The sequence below is a fragment of the Strix uralensis genome, chromosome 1 (assembly GCF_047716275.1).
Source record: "Strix uralensis isolate ZFMK-TIS-50842 chromosome 1, bStrUra1, whole genome shotgun sequence".
In the NCBI taxonomy this organism is placed as follows: domain Eukaryota; kingdom Metazoa; phylum Chordata; class Aves; order Strigiformes; family Strigidae; genus Strix; species Strix uralensis.
This window is the reverse complement of record NC_133972.1, coordinates 34004091-34021382: the sequence shown is the minus strand read 5'-3', so window position 1 is coordinate 34021382 and position 17292 is coordinate 34004091. Positions and strand designations below refer to the sequence as shown.

Genomic DNA, 17292 nt, shown 5'->3' with positions numbered 1-17292 from the left:
CCTTATTTACTTAAAAGGATGGTTTCTATGCTCCAGCTTAGTTTTATTTCTGTTAGGACTGACCACGAAAGAGCTGGTGAACTTGTCAAAAACCTAAGTCAGTAATTCTAATAATGCATTTGATAATATTCTATAATATAATACGAATTCTAACAATAATATTACATCTCTCCACATAACCCGTTTGTTGAGAATACACATGAAAACATATAAGAAACAGTAGTTACAAAGAGGTAAAGGTGATCTTGAAGAGAGTTTGTGGTAGCAACCAACATTGGGCATACTGGGAGAAGTCCTGCATACCAGTGACCATTACTCATCACTGTTCGTTGTTACTCAGCCCCATTACTCTGTTAAGTGATCTGTGGCTCAACATTGGGTGAAAATCAAGTAGAATCAGTGTATTTATGAGGTAATGTACTTTCACAGAGACCCACCAACGTATGCAAGCAGGAGAACTACATGTAAGCATTTATGGTCACTCTTATTTCACCCCTCCGTCGGCTTGGGAAGATCTGCAAAAGGTGGGAGATTAATGGTGGCGATTTACGAGGTGTAAGCACGCCTGTGTTTTGGAAGTGGGACCGAGGAGGAGATGATTAAACTAGGGTATGTGAGTATGACAGAGGTAACGTTGTAATAACGCAGATGAAAGGAGGGCGCTATGATGGGGGGGGGGGGCAGGTGCACTTGCTGGAGGTAGCAGTTACGCGGCTCTCCACACGCTGGGAACACGGCCCGGCCCTGCCCGGGCCCTCGCACCCCGCTCAAGCCGCGTGCCTGCCGGAGGGCGCGGAGGCCTGAGGGGGCTCAGGCGGCCCGGGGCGGCCCCGGCTCCAGCTCCGGCTCCGGCTCGTTCCCCGGCGGCGGCCCGCCCCCGTGGGGGCAGAGCCGGGGCTGGAAGTGACGCGGGCGGGCGGGGCTGACAGGCGCTGATGGCGGAGGCCCCATGTTGATGTCCGCGGCGCCCTCCGCGTCTGTCTAGGTAAGGGGCCCTCCTGGGCCGGACTGGGTGGGACGGGCAGGTCTGACACCCTCTTCCCTGCCGGCCTCCGGCAGCCACTGGGGCGGGTGGGGCCGTTAGGCCGCGGGCCTCAGTCCTGCGCAACTGGGAACTCCCCCCCCGCCCCCCCCCAGCTGCTTGGGCCGGTCGTAGTCGGGAGGGCAGAAGCGGGCGTTGCGGGGGGCGCGGGGCCGGGTCGGCCGTGCTGTGGGAGGCGGCGGGGCTCTCTCCCCTCCCCTCTCCTCCCCTGCCGCAGCGGCCAGCGCGTTGTGAAGGCCCGGGGCAAAGGTGATCGGCGGCGGGCAGGTGAGGCCGCGGCGGCCGCTGACGGGGCAGGGGCGGGGCGGGAGGCGGTGAGGCGCAGGCCGGCCCCGCGGAGCCGGGGGAGGGCAGGGCGGGTAGGAGCCGGGTGTGGGCTGCGCCCAGTCCAGTCCCGTCCCGCCGGGACCGCAGCTGGAGGGCTCCGGGAGGAGCTGGCTGGGGCGGTGCGGCTCGTCCTGCTCGTGTTTTTCCTGCCCGACGAGCTTTTCCTCCCTCCGTCCTTTTCGGTGCGTAAAACCAAATACGTCGCTCAGCCTCCCCGAGGGAATCGCTTGTCATGTCAGTAATGAAGCGTAAGCGTAGCTCTTCCTTCTCCTCCTCCTCCTCTCCTGTTTCCCAAGCGATAGCTGTGAGCTAAGTAAGCAAGCAGCCAGCATCCCCTAAACTATCCTTGAACTGTAAGTAGATCTCAGCTTCACCTAAGCGCCGGGGATTTTCCTGCTGGAGAACAGTAATCCCAAATGATTCTGCTGGTCTGTACAAATTCGGATTTGTGAATAGTTCTGCTTTGGGCTTGAAAACCAGCCTCCCTTTACTGATTTCACTAAGGCTAGTACTTGACTGTGGTAGCTAGCAACCAGTGTGCAGAAATGAAAGGTTGGGGGGTTTTTTTGGTGCCTGGTGTTTTTTGTTTTTTGTTTTTTTTTTTTTTTGGGGGGGTTCTTTTTTTTTTGTGCTTAGAATAAACTATGTAATTTTTAAAATAGACCTATTTTAAAAGAAGTTAAATTCAATTGGTTTTGTTATTAATGCTGTTTACTCTTTTTGTACTTATCATGGGTAATGAAAGCTTGGACAGTCTGATTCATGTCAATGTTATTTGGCTTCAGGTATTGTCACCATAAAAGCAAGACGTTTTGGCTTACATTTCTACTGAATTACTAAAAATGAGTGAATTCATTGCACTTCAAAGATTAAGGCTATTCTGTTTCTTTTAGAATTGTAGAAACTGCTGCTTCACACCATTTATAGTTAAGAGTGAATTTGAGAGATGTCCTGTATGTAATCATCTGTTTTGAAAGGTGTGGGAGTTTTCAGGGTTTTACTATGCCATAAAATTTCCTATGCTCTTCTGGACTCTGAAGCTAGATAACATAGGATTTATGTGTACCCCGTTGTCTCTCAAAAGCTGTCTTTTGATCTTTACTCAATTTCTTGCTTGTGTAAGTTCCTGGTTTTGTCCTTTATATCTGTTATTCTTCACGAGCTTGGCATCTTGTCTTACTACTTATGTTGTTCAGGGTACAAAACAGCTTTTTACTTAACATCTGGTGTATCAAAGTAATGTCGTGGCTACCCGTATGAACTTCATGTGTTACGCAGAATTGGCAGTAATAAGCTTAAAACGTTGAGGGCTTAAACCTAAACTAATCCCTGTTTACCTTTTCCTTGTTTTGAATTACGAATACCTGTTTACTTCAGAGCACATTTCAGAAAACATGAGCTCTTTGCTACTTACTTTTTAACTGGCGAAAAGAAATTTTAAAAGGCTATAGGAAATACACAGGCAGCCTTTGATCTTTGGACTGCTTGAGACTTGCAGTGGCCCATCCCTTTTTGGGACTGGTTTCTGCACGCATCTTCAATAAAAGTAATATGTTATGCCATTACGTACATTATATTGGCAGTTACCTCATTCAAGATGTGAATGTGCTTGGTCAGTATAAAATTACTTCTAATAGCAATTACAAAAATAGGATGGCTCATCTTTCTAGAAATGTGTCAGATATATAAGGCTCCAATCCTCATAATATCAAATCTTTTGACAAACTTTTGATAGTACGTTGAAATCAAACACTTGAAGTTTTTCAGTTGCCCGTCTTACATTTTTGGCTGATGTTGCGGAATCCGAGGAAGGGACGTTCTTGTTCTGCTTGTGAAGCATCATGCATTGCTGTAGTTTTTAGCACTCTGTGTCCTGAATGAGGTGATGAATGGAAAGCATGATTAAAAGCTTTTGCAGTCCAACTGAGTAGTGTTAATCCCTCAAACTGCATGCATACCTAAAATGTTCCAGCTATTGGTGAAGTCCATTGTTGATGGTAATGAAGCTAAACATACAGGGCTGGGAGCATATGTGTTATGGTGGGAACAGTAAAAGGTGCTCACAGACTGCTGAACTGAGGCAAGAGAACTCTTTTGAAGAAGAAGAAAAAAACCCCAAACAACCCCAGGCAAAACCATCCTGTTTAGATAAACTTTCTTGTTTTTTAAAAATGTCTTAAAATGGAACTTTGTTACTTTTACTAAGAGGGAAAGAAAAACTTCATGTATAAAAATGCTGTGAAAAGCACTGAGCAGTACAAATTCTGAGAAAAGTTTAAAGTGGGGAACTATGGAGCTTTGTTTTTCCTTCCCTGTGACATCCACGACCATTAAGAATATTTCATCAAGTTAGAACCGTGCTTTGTTTTCACACCACCGCTTTTATTTCCCACTTTCTGCCACTGTATCTGAGATATAATACTGGGGGCATTCAGCTAAACAGTGCTTTCTCTCCATCTTGATGTCATTGCTGAAATGGCTGCCCTTTTATTCTGAGAGGTGATTGTTTTGGAGTGCCACTGAGGCAGTGCACTTTGGTGGTCTTGGTCTGTAGCTATCTGTTTTCAGAAGAGAGGAACTAATTGTTAGGTTTCTCTGTCTTGTATATTTCAAATAGATTAATTTTTGTAACTTAACTCGTTTTTCCACTATATTAAAGTATCAACTTCTACAGTTTTGTTACAGATCAATCATGTCGTCCTTTCAAGAAGTTCCGTCTTCGGCTAACACTTTGCAGACTTCCAATTTTGCACATGTGATATTTCAAAATGTGGCAAAAAGTTACCTTCCAAACACACACCTTGAATGTCACTACACTCTGACCCAGTTTATCCATCCTCATCAGAAAGACTGGGTTGGCATTTTCAAGGTAAGTAAAGCTTGTTCTATTGCTGTTTCTCAAATGTTTGCTGTCTTCTCTCTTACCAATTAAAAAAAAATTAAATTACAACTGCAGTAAAAGCTCTCTCATAAACTTAAGTAATGTATTGGTTCCTGCTATTAGAGTGTGAGTTTTGTAACAAAGATCAAACTGGAGATCAAAACTAGAGGAATGAGTACGCTTTAAGTCTGATGGAGTAAAGGAAAGGTGTGATGTGGTAGTGTTGTGAAGATGATTTGAGAAGAGATGCGTGGGCACAGAGTGACATTGTGAACAGGACTATATGAGGAGTGTGAGCCATAGTAAGTGTGAAATGTGTGTGGAAAGAGTAAAAACTAAGCTGGAGATATCCTGACCCTCCTCCCTGACTCATTTTTGTTGCTAGAACAGGCTGAGCAGTATAGATCACTAAAATTTATTCAAAACAGACCTTTGAAAAAAGGAGGTGTGAGACCACATCTAAGTTATTTGGAGTTATTTTTAAAGGTTAATAAAGTTTCATTTATGGTATTAGAAATTGATGAATTCTTATATCTGCTTCTATTTAAAACCTTGATCTATGTTTCTTTGTCGGGATAGCTCCTAGTAGGTGATGCTTAAATTTACTTGAATGGTTAATAGTTTTGCTTCCAGCTTTAAAGAAGTGGTGCTTTGGCAGTGGGGAAGGGTAAGGGTAACAGACTATCTTGGTACTGGAGGACCTTTCCCTTAGAACTGTCCACTGTTTAAGAATGTAAATGCTTGACTTCATTGTAATCTGCAGATCACCAATGGATTGTTAGTCTTTATTCAAGATAAATTACTCTCCTGCAAAATAGAAGTACTGTGCTCTATAACAAAGCAGAAGCATTTTTAATGCTATATGCAATGCCTGTACAGTCACTGAATTGTGCAAGGGAGGCATTGATGTATGAAGAGGCACATTTCTCTAGTGGGAAGTTTTTAAAAATATGTGTGTGTATATATATCTTGATTATATGCAAAGTTTCGACAAATAGTGTAACTTTAGCACACTTGAATGTTTAGTTAATGGCATTAATGAAACTTCTAAAAAATAACAAAACTTTAAAGAGGGTGCTGTTCATATTACACATAAGAATTTTGAAATTATTTAAATGTAACTTGAGAAGTGAATGTTGTGGCTTTGTCTGTTGATCTAAGGGAGGGAGGCAATCAGACAGGACCCTAAAAATACTAATTAGGAAAATAAAAAAGCATGAAACAGTTTTTCAGTGCCTACGTGAAATGCTGTGTAGAGTGTACAGGTATCTTTGATTTCATCTTGACTGTGATGATAGATTTTGTAAAATACTGAGGTATGAGTTTTCTGCTTTAGCAGTAGCAGGTAATACAGCTTTGGCAGTCATTTGAGGAACACATAGAGCTGGTATAAGGTAGTACTACTGCTGAAAAAACCATCTTTTATGCAGGGTGGCTTATTTCATGTACTTCGTCTCCTTTATGTGAAACAAGTTCTTGTGTGATGAATCAAATCAGGGAACTGATTGAGGTCAAGACCAACATTTTGGGACTGGATTTTTTAAAATGGAATTCCCTAACTGAATTTCCAGTTCACCTAATTCTCATACAAGGGAAGGAAGCATTGCGAGTGGGGAAAAGGATGAAAATAGCTTTCTTCTTTCTGACTGTCAGCTTATACTGAGTAAGTGTTATGAATATACTGTCTTAGTATAGTTATGGTACAGTGAGTTAAATGGAGCCAGCTGTCCAACTGTGTGTCTACAAATATGTGTCTGTATGAGTAATGTTTACAGTAAAATAAATTGTGAAAATGTAGCCATCTTGGGATAGATAATAGACAAAAGTTGTACTGTACTGTGATCTGAGTGTAAAATGAGTGACTTCTAGAGAACTGATTGTTCCTGGACAATCAACACCTGGAGGTGGTTTGAAAACTGATGAAACAGACAGGGGTTTTATCAATTACCTTTCTAAAACACGTAAGAAGGATGTGATGCATGTTTAGTAAAGTGATTTTCAGCATTTAAAAAGCAAATCTTGACTTACGAGAAGGCCATTAATTATCGTTCTGTATTGGCCTAGTATGCAGGGAAAGCGAGCCTTCTGTGAGAAAACTCAAAACATCAGTTCATCGACTGTTCATGTAGCGTGAGAAGTCCACCTTGTCTTTCTGAGGTGAATAAATTGCTTAGAAAACAAACCTGTTTAAGCTGGTATCATTTAACCTTTGCCTGGAATTGCACAGAAAGTTACTAGTGTTGTAATAGTGAATACTGGACAGAGGCACCTAGTTTAGAAACAAACACCCTGCCCGCCCCCCCCCCCCCCCCCCCCAATCCCTGCCAAAAAAACCTAGTGGTAATTTCATATTAGTATAGCAAATAAGTATGGAATAAGATTTTTTTTCTGTGGGTGTTTGTGGTTTTTTTTTTTCCTCCTGTGAACATTGTTTTTCGTTCTAATGTTGACTTTTGTTCCATTTTAGGGAGCAGTGCCTTCAGCTGTATTCTGTCCTGTGTTTGCTCAACTGGTTAGCTAAGAGTTTTTTTTTTACTGAACTGAAAAAAATCTATAGGTACCTTTTTAAGTGAGTGGTTTTCATTTAGGTTGCAAGTCCAAGTACATTTCTGCAGCAGCAATGATGTCTTGAGTAGCTACTGGTTATTTGTATCTTTATATTATCCTGTTTGTTTTGCTAGTCCAGCTGTTTGTGCAGCTGTACAGTGAAATGGATCAGGGAAATGATCTGCCAGAAAAATATGGCTCCTCCTCCCCTAGCTTTTACCACCTTATTTCACAACTCGTTTCGTTCAACTTGATCACTGTGTGAAGCAATGGGCAACTGTGCTGGCATCACTGTGGTGGGAACAAGTGGACTAGGAAGGTGTGTGGGAGAAGGGCTACACCTACTTTATTGGCATGGCTGCCTAATGTGGAATGACAATTGAAGCTTCTTTTTCAAATCTTTTAAAAAAAGTTCTGTTCTGAAGAACAGGTTTTAAGGGTTTGGTTTGTCACTTTGTTTCCTCTTTTAAATGGAAATGGAGCTGATAGTTCCAGAAGCAATATACTGACTTAATTTCTAGCTTGTGAGGTTTTTCAATGTTTCCGTAGTATATACTACATGTCTAATAGTCTCATTTCATTCCATGTACATTTGCATTTGTGATTGTTGTAGTTGCCATTAGTGTTGTGCAGCTTACGTGAAAAAGTGTTGCTAGAAATGGAATCCTTGGTAGGAGCCATAAATTACTTATAAGAGTTTCTTTTTGTGTGTCTTATTGTGGTTGTTTATTAATTTATGTATTTATTCCAGTACTTCATTTTGCTCTTCATTATATCAGTCTTTTCCACCTGGTATGCATTCTTTTTCACTTGCTAGATTTAATGCTTGTGAGTGTTTCCCCCCTCTCTACAAATGTTTCCAGTTTTCTGTGTCTACTGAGTATTCCACTTTCATCACTGAGTATTGGCTTCTATTGTGTACTGAAAAGATAATGGCTTCAGTGAAAGGTACCACAGCAGGTTCCTTCAATTTCACAGTTGTTTATTACCTTCTCACGGATATTTTACAAAGCAACTTAAAATAAGGATTCAAGGCAAGATAAAGTACTGCTTTCCTGTTCTCCATCAGAGGCATCAAAAAGGTCTCGTTGGGAGGTAGAACAGGTCTAGAGCTACAGACATGAGCTAGGGATTTGTGGCATACAGCAGTATGAAAACCAACTAAATAAATCGGCAATTTATTGTCGATTATATATCAGTTCTTCTGAATAAATAATTCTTCTAAAACTTAACAGGTTTTTCCGACTTCTTTGCATATGCTGTAGATGAAATGTGTTTTTGTTGTTCCCAGTGTGATTGAAGTTGCTAAATGTTCAACTTTTGTGATGCTGAGTGTAAGGCACTTGGTGGTGGTGGTGGTAGGAGGTTTAAAACTGTTTCCACGAAAGTAATTTTCTATTGTATAGAAAAAAGCAAACCCAGTGTTCATAAACTGAAAGGGTAATGTTGCATATAGGAGAATTATTTCAGATATACCAGTTTTCTTACAAACTAGGTGTATCTAAAGGTGTACACTACTTTTGGGATTGGACCTTTGGCAGAAACTTGGAGGGATGGGATGGGATGTACAATAACGAAAATGATGTTACCCTTCACAGCACAAGTTCTGAATATGCAGCATTGGTATTCTTTTTGCATATATTCATCTTTCTTTTTCCTCCTTGCCCTTTGCAGGAGGCTTAAAACCAGGTTTTAACTTAGTCTTCAAATCTGTTGTCTTTCATTGGTGCTTTTTTTTTTTTTTTGCTTTTGTGACATTCTGGAGGGTAATTGGTAATCAGGTGCCAAAAGGTCTTGATCAGTTATGTCCTTGTTTGTTACAGGGAAAAAAAAAAGGCAGCTTTACAGATAAATACATCTAATAATACATCTAGTACTTGGCATGGACATCCTGAGCCCAAGTCCCTCTTAATGTAGTTTTATGGGAACCAGAATTTGAGATCAGCTTTCCCACTAGTGAGGCTTTCTTTGCAGAAGAACCTGCTGGTTCTTAGTGTGGAGTCAAAGGGGAGAAGGCTTATCATTCTTGATTGATTTCATAGGAGGTCTGTGCTCCCAGAATGATCCAAGACCAGTGTCCCTTCTTTATTCTTCTCTGTTGTCTCTGATTAATCAAAATCTGGAGATGCCCTTAGAGTAATCCAAGTCTAAACCTTTGAAATGAGGAAAAATAATTAATATGTGCACTACATCTGGTTGCAAAAATGGTTGTCTGGGGGAAGTCTGCATCTTGTGACTTTATTTCACAATAAAGTGAAATAATTGTATGGCCGTGTGATATTTTTTGCATTATTAATGCATAATGTCCAGATTTTCAGAATTGTTTGGAAGACTTGCTTGGCTTTTAGGAAGCAGAGCTTATCCCTCTGTCTAGGGCCTATGTGTGCAAATAGGACTGACAGATGTTCAGTATACAAGGGAGGCAGGTTTACTGTATATCTCAAAGGCACAAGGAAAAAATGTTATGGGCATAATAAAAGATATTGCTTCAAGAGAGTAGCATTAAAGGTGTGGGTGTTTGTGGGGTGTATCATAATACTTTCTGGGTTTCTGAAGATTTAATTTTGCTGAGGCCAGCGTGCTGGGAAGACCTGCGATATCAGCAGGTCATCTTACATATGTTAGGCTAATGGATTTGGTCTTGCTGTGTCATTAATTATTCCATCAAAACTTTTCTGTTCCTCAGTTCTAGTTGGTATATTTTTCTAAGCAATCTACATTACCATTCTTGTAGGATGTTGACTTAGGTTATAGACATACTTTGGTATTGACTGCCTCAACGTGCTTCTAGAGAAGAAAAGGAAATCTTTTATTTCTTAATGTCCACATTTTTAATATCCGCAACTTAAAAATGATGATCTGATGTTCTGGTAACTTAACATATGGAAGAACTGAATAACCAGGACTGGGAAGATCTTAGTAACTTGTTTGAACACAAGAAGTACCTGCTTGTTCTGAGAGACAACTCAGTATTTAGGGGGTCACACAGTGCAGTACCCGTATTTACATGCAGCTTCATTGCTCTCTTTTCAATGTACTGATTTATAGCAAACCTCAGAATTAACATATCTGTGGTCAAAAACTTCTATAACAGAATTTAACAGTGGATTTGATGGACACCTAAGAAATAGCTTGGTGGTTATGTTTTATTGAGGCAATATATCTATTATTTTTTTATAGTGCTCTGGGTTATTTGGTCTCCTTTGGACTGCAAATAACAGTACAACTTGTGTGAGTCATTTCAATGTCCTGGTTTTGTTGTAGATTGATTTTTATTTATTTATTGTTTTAAAGACACCAATTACTTCTGTATATACAGATCATGTTATGAAGTATAGGCAACAGCTGGATGTGTTATTGACCACATGCATATAGAGGTACATGTTTTCTGGCATGGAATCATCACTGCAAAGCAGGGCATGATAGATGCAGGAATGTGTAGTGAACAGTATGTCCTGTTAAACTAGTTAGGAATAGAATTATTGGAGTGCAGAATGTTTTCAGAATTGATACATCCATGAATTAGGATGATTCTGCTGGTTTCTGCTTTACCTTCTTTGGAATGACATGTTGTAAAGAACTGAGAGAATATTTTTCTTAAAAAAAAAAAAAAGTCTATGGCAATATTGTTCACTGTTTCTATACTAGATGAAGAGAAGGATAATCTGGGTTTACGTGTTACATGTGACAAGAAATTTTGACATTTAATTCCAAGTGTCATTAATTTTCTAAAAATATTTGCTACATTAGGGTTTGTATAGTCAGAGACAGAATTGGCATAACAAAGTAGTCAGTAGCTGGTAACAATTTTGAAGTAAAAGATTGTGCTAATTTATAGTTCTCATGAAATGTGATAGTAAATGAATATTTCACTTAGGTCCCACCCTTTTTAAATACATTTTCATGCTTTTTTCTTAAAGTAAACAGTAAGTTTGTTACTCTTCGATCTGTCATAACATTTCCTTGGACAGTCATTTACATGTGTAACAAGTTTTCTTTTAGAGACTTCGTATTGTTTCTATATTTATTTTGATTTATACCTAGTAAGAAAGAAAGTTGATCCTATGGTCTAGGCACTCTGTCAATGTCATTTTGGCATATTCCTCTGAGCTATGACGATGATGATAGGTTAGGATCCTGATATTGCAACAAATACCATATGTTCTCAATAGCCCAAGTTAAAAGATTGTATGTGTTCGTAACATTCAGCAGAGATGGACTTCATGTCTGGGCATTAGGAAACATCTTAAGATTACAGCCTTTCATAAAGAGTCTAGAGTACCTTGCAGCCATCTTCTACTCCAGAAATGTTTCAGCTTTAGGACTTCTGCTGTATAACAAATTTTTATCTCGGTGTGAGTAGTAAGGTCATGTCTGAAGTGAAGTCTTAAATGGCTTGGGCTGAGGTAAGTCAAAGATGCACGTGGTATAAGGTGATCACAGACACTAAAAAACCCAAGGTTGTTTACTTATTTAGAAATGTCTATGCCTTAAGGTTACTGAAGTGTATTTAATACTTTAATAAGTATTTTTCCTCATGTCTGTTCTGAAATTTTTTGTAAAGTTTGATTCTTTCAGAATTGGCATCTAGTATCATTATTTGGTGATGATTCATGTGTTCAAAAGTATATCACATCAGTGGTATGTCAGTGTTAGCAGTAAACTATCAGTAATTTTGCCTGGTATGAGCTTCACTGCCACCAGATGTTTTAACTTTTCCATCTGTTAATTGGTTTAGAAGAACTCGTCACCTGTAGCTGCCTGTTGTAGGCTACAGTAGCACTAGAACTACTGTGACTTTCAAGTAATGTTACTTGAACTCAAGGTTATGGCACAAACCAAGGCTGCTGTGGAGAAATCACTTCCTAGGATACTGGGCCCAATTTTATTTTGCTTAGACACCTGTGTTCTGGGTCAAAATAACTGTTTCTTACCATGTGAAGTATGTAAAGGCTGCCGACTTACGGTTGTCAGTAATAATTATAACGTATGCCCAAAGCCTTATCTACTCACTGTAATTTCGCATCTTTTAGTTTATTATCTTCTTGCAGTACTTAGGGTACTTTGCCAAATTACTTTCTAAACTATGTAATTTACCTTTTGAATTACAAAAAGGACGTAATTTTTACTCTGAAGAGTTTTGTGGTTTGGGTTGTAGTGTGGCTTTTGTTTTTGTGTTTTGGTTTGTTGGGTGGTTTGGTGGTTTTTTCCTTTTTTTCTTTAAATTGGGTCATATTAGGTGTTTACAGCAAAGGCTCATTTGTTATGCCAGAGTTGGTTCAGCTAAACAAGTGTTTGCTGGGTTTGCTTCTTTGGTTTGCTGGTGTTGTATAGATAGGTAAGACACTCTTAATGCAGCAGAATGAATGCTGCTGTTCTTACAGTTGCATAACAGCTTTCTGAGGCCAGGGAAGAAAATGCCAAGTGAGCTTCCCTTACAGTGATGTTTCTTCAAAGCACTCTCAAGATTGAGGTAACTGACTTTACCAAGGCATTATAAAAGGAAAGAAATTGAACAAAGTAGAAAAACAGAGAAGTGTTTATTTTTCAAATTCATCTGAAACTCAAGAAATTGAAAATGAAGTTTGAAATAGTTTTTACGCTGCAAAGTGCCATTGTAAGGCAGAGCTTTCTTCTTAGAAAAGCTTACATTCCTTGTAAGATGAATCAGATGAGAGTTAAGGAGATGCAGTGAAATAAAATGGTTATTATTTTTCTTCAGTAATATATTTGGTAAGTCATTATTGGCATACAGACAGGCACACAAATTTGTGCTCCCCCCCATTTATTTTTCTAGTCAGGTGATTTTCCTCTAGCTATTTTGTGGAAACTTACTGTGGGTAAAATGTAAATATGGGGAAGCTAATTGCACTGTGTGGCATTTCAGTAAGAGAGGGGCTTGTATGTGTGGGGCAACATGGAAGAAGAAAAAACTTTCATGATGACTACATGCCTATTTATTAGTAGAAGGAAAACCTGTCTGGTATGAGTATTGTGGACAGTTGAGTTGTCTGTACTTGCCCAGCCAAATTGCAGAGTACTTGGTGTTAGACATCTTAACCTTTACCAGACTCCCACATTTTCACTGGGACTACACTGTTGGTTTATATGACTAAAAAGTAGTTTATGGTATCCTGAATTGAAATAAGCCTTTTTCCTCTGAAGTAGGACATAGGAATTCAGTGAATGGATTACTCTGTAATGGCTTACTAAAGCTTTCCATTTTACGGAGGGAGAATTAAATACAGTGAGGTTTGTTTGAGTAATACATTGTTTGTACATAATAACATAATCTGGATGTGATGTTTTTGTAGCAGACGTGATGTTTAGTCATGTTTTTGGTTTAAAAACATGGGTTGAGAAGGTGAAAGTAGGATTTGATTTCTGGGTTATTCTGGTGATTTAACATCTGAAAAGAGTGAGTGTTGGAATTTGTGCACAGCTTTCTAATTAATAAATAGATTTCTGAGTGGAGTTTGTGAGCATTAAATGTAGCAAAATGAAGAAGATAGAAGATTGTGTCAAATACCAGGTTCTCAGAGGCTTTAATTCTAACATGTTGGGGTTTTTTTCTGTTTAGGGGAGTTGTATCATCTAAGTCTTACGTGCTCTTTTGTCTAAGAAATAAGGATGTTAGTATTTTTGGAGTTTTTAAACTCCAGGCAACATGTTTTCAGAGTTTTCAAGGAATTCATTGAAAAGTAATGGTATTGACACAGCCAGTCAGTGCATCAGATGATGAACTTGAGTTCAGAGTTTACAAATCTTGTGTATAGTTTGACAGATCATTTGCCTTTTTCCTCCTCTGAACTTCAGGTTTTGTGTTGAAATTGTGTAATTTGTAATGTTTGTGTGCATGAATGTGGATATTGTAATGTCTGCCATTACCTGTGCCAAGTTTTTAAATTAGACTAGTAAACTGTGCCGCTTGTACTCCTCCTGGCTTGCAGAAAGTTTCACAGCGTGTCCCATTGAAATTTCTCATTTATTTAAGATTTCTGATGGCAAGAAAGTACTGGTGTGCATTTGTTTCAGCTTTAGCACTTTGATTGGAGCTTGGTTTTATGTTAGTAGTTGACAATACTTTTTGTTTGGTGTGGTTTTTTTTTTTTTTAATTGGTACGTGAGGTTATTTTCATTAGAGGAATTCCAGCTGAGCTTTTGTACAACAAAGACTGTAGCTGTTTTGATCCAGATACTGTTTCACTTGAGTTGCTTTCATTTTGAAAGTGTTTTTCTAATTTTTTATTACTTTTTTTGAGTCAAATGCTCTTCCAGTTAACAGTATCAAGGAAAAAGCATATTCTAAAACTATTTATATCTGGGTTCATTCTAATTAAAGTGGTGGGGTTTTTTTTTTAAGTTTGGCTTCACATTTTAGTACATCAGAATATATTCTTTGTTGCAAGATAGGACTGTAACTTCACATGAGGCCTAAACAGGAATTAAATATGGATTTCCCCATGTTTCCCCTAATTTATAGTGGTTTATCAGCTTTTATGTTGTAACTACTAATAGAAATAAATATGCTTGTGGCTTGAGTAGTTAGATCATAAATTTTTAGAACTTGGTTAGTAAATGAAGGAAACAAATGAAACCATGTAATCATAGACTTGATTTTAAATATATTTTTATAATGGATATAATTTTTTGCAATGACTATTTTTTTCATTATTACCAAAATTCCAACACAGAAATGAAATTTGTGAATCTTTCTTACAAGCGTTTGTGTTTTTTCTGGAATGTTTTCATGAATACAGGTGCTCACTGTTAGTCATATCAGCTGTTTTGGCAGTTGAAATAGTCAAACTCTTCTTACAGGCCTGAATATTTTTCTCTGATAACAGTAAAAGACTTTGCACTTTGTCTGCCTTTGTTTCTGATGTGTTGTGCCAGTGTTGTTATTTTTCCATTTTCTGATTTTTTTTTTAATAGAAATAATACTGCAAGATGCTAGTAAATTAAATACTTAACAGCTTATTTCCATTTTCTACTGTTGTTAAATTGTTGGGGCTTTGTTTGTTTTAAACTTTGAGGCAACTAGAATTTGATGTGAAAAAGGAAAGAATAATAGACACAAATTTGTGATAGAAGTTCTATGGAGCATTTAAATAGCATCTGCATTTACTTTTTAACGTACATTCACGTTCCAGCAGCGTACTGGAGAGAGTCTGGACACAAACTGAAGCGGCCCTGCTTCTTTCTGTTTTCATGTTGAGTGCCTCTGAAATATTGGAGAATTTCTCTGCTTCCACTTATTAATTTCCAGTTCTAATGTAACGTCTGCATTTGAAATTTTTCTTCTACTCTGTTACTGCTCTGGGATTTCCCTGGAGACTTCTGTATAGTTAAGCTTGGAAATGTGAATAATCAAAATAGATTTAGGATTGGATTTTTTTTCACAGAGTAGATTAGTTCCTGCTTTGTCAGTGCAAGTACAATGGGGTTAAAGCAGCCACATCACCCCAAGAACTTGAACATCAGCTGCAAAAGCTTTTGTGAGGTGGCAGGGTAACCTTTATCTGCTACTTGAACATTGTTCTATGGAGAAAATATTTCTGGAAAGACTAGGATTAATGTATCTGCTTTTAACTTAACAAAACTTACCTTTAAGTTTTCAAAGTATGAAATCAAGGAATATGCTGGCCAGGGGGACTCTGTTCTCAGGTACTGCTACCTCCAAATTCTATAGCTTTCACAGGGAGGGGCATTTAAGTAAATGAAATACGCAGTTTCTTAAAACTGCATATGCAATAAGTAAATACACTTATTTTTAAAAATATGCTCTGTTTTTCTTCAGTGTACACTACTGATTGATACTATATACCCCATGCTAACTGTATTTAACAACACCTACCTGTTGAATCATCATCTGATTTCTTGAATCCTTCACTGTTACCAGGAAGATGCGCAAAGCACAAATTCTTATGTTTACGAGAAAAGCTTTGGTCCTTTTTCAGTATGTCCCAAGCAGAATTGTATGGGCCAGTTGCTGTAATGGCCTTTTAAATGAAGAAAAACCCACAACAACAACAACCAAACAACAAAACCCTTACAAAGATGATTGTCTTAAATAGCAAGTTTTCTCCTGTCAGTGTAGTGGTCCAGGTACTATCTTCACAATAAACAGGTTTTTGTGGGTGATCAGGACTCTTCTCTCCTTCTGGAGACTAACGTGGAAGATAGCCTGTATTAATTGTCTTAAGTTTTGTTGCTTTGATCAGCAGTCAGAGAAACAGTCTAGCTTTTCTGATTCCTTTCATTAAAATGAAAATATTTTTTCCAAGCTAATATGCCTGATGGGAATGCAGTTCATTTTGCTTCCAGAGCTGCAGCGTTTAGTTTAGTTTTGTTTTTTTTCATATAAAATCACAGTGGGGCTTTTGACACGTATTCCTGTCTTCCTTGTCACCATTTTCACTTTTTGTTGATTTCCTCTGTCACTTTTGCCAGTAGTTTTTGTTTATGTCAATTTTTATTTCCCTTAAGCAATCTTAAAATTTCTTTAACCCTATTTTTAGGCAACTATTGGTTTTCCTTCTGAGCTGAAAGAAATATCTTTGTCAGAGGTCACATTGAGATAATTGCTGAGCCATCCAAGGTCTATTTATAGTCTTATAGCTGTGATAGTATCATCTGTTGCTGTAGAGAAGGTTATGACTGTGTAGGAGCATTTTGTATTTCTGAACTACTGTGTACTACATACTAGGCTTAATAAAGAAAATATTGTCAAAGGTATAAAGTACTAAAGTGAAGGTTTCATTAAAACCTGTTAATTATTATTATTTTTTCTTAAAAGATCTAAATCCTAGACCTAAACCATCCATTACTTAATTTTATCTTTCTTTTCTTTTCAGCATATCATTACTTTGATTTTGCTTTATGTTTCTGTTATCTAAGAAATAATCCTATGGAAATTAATGATAATCATCATTAAGTAGGAAAGACGATAAATAATGTTACTAAGTTAACCTGCTTTGCTGCAGAATCCATAAACTTCCCTGTTTTAAATGTATGGAACTGTAAGGAAGATGAGATTTGTTTGTATTTCCTTCTCTGCACTGTTGTGTTTTGATGTGTGAAGCCTTTAGCAGGGAAGACTACTTCGTCGTCTTCTTCTGAAATCCTGTGCAGTGAAAAGAGCTGTTGAATAGTCCACACCTACTGATAACTTGCATGTGCCCCATTAAGAAATAAATGGATTGTCATGATCATAAGAGTGTAAGATGGGGAACTTTGGTAGGGGAAGCAGGTGATGGGTGACAGGAAATAGGGGAAATTGCTGGAGAAAATACGTATGGGGTAAACTTCCCCAGCTGTTTCCCACTAGCTCTTGATGTGTCACAGTTCTTTCTTTACCAGTAGCCCACAGATTAGAGTCACATTTGAAAATATGGCACCTGTTGAGAAACAGAGTTACTTTGTTCTGTACATAATTAATTACTCTTTTAACTTGTATCAGTATGACTAAAATTTTAAATCGCCTTAAAAAAAA

At 38.3% G+C, this 17292-nt stretch overlaps 1 protein-coding gene across 4 annotated transcripts in view; it reads left to right on the top strand.

Moving 5' to 3' along the window:
* The first annotated feature begins 747 nt into the window (after positions 1-747).
* Positions 748-17292, top strand: part of TAX1BP1 (Tax1 binding protein 1) — a 65816-nt gene continuing 49271 nt past the window's right edge. For all 4 annotated transcript variants that reach the window (XM_074862014.1, XM_074862003.1, XM_074862009.1 and 1 more), the window contains exons 1-2: positions 748-985; positions 4044-4238. In XM_074862014.1, coding sequence (XP_074718115.1) covers positions 4062-4238 — 177 coding nt within the window. In that variant the 5' untranslated portion in view covers positions 748-985; positions 4044-4061. The remainder of the gene's footprint in view (positions 986-4043; positions 4239-17292) is intronic.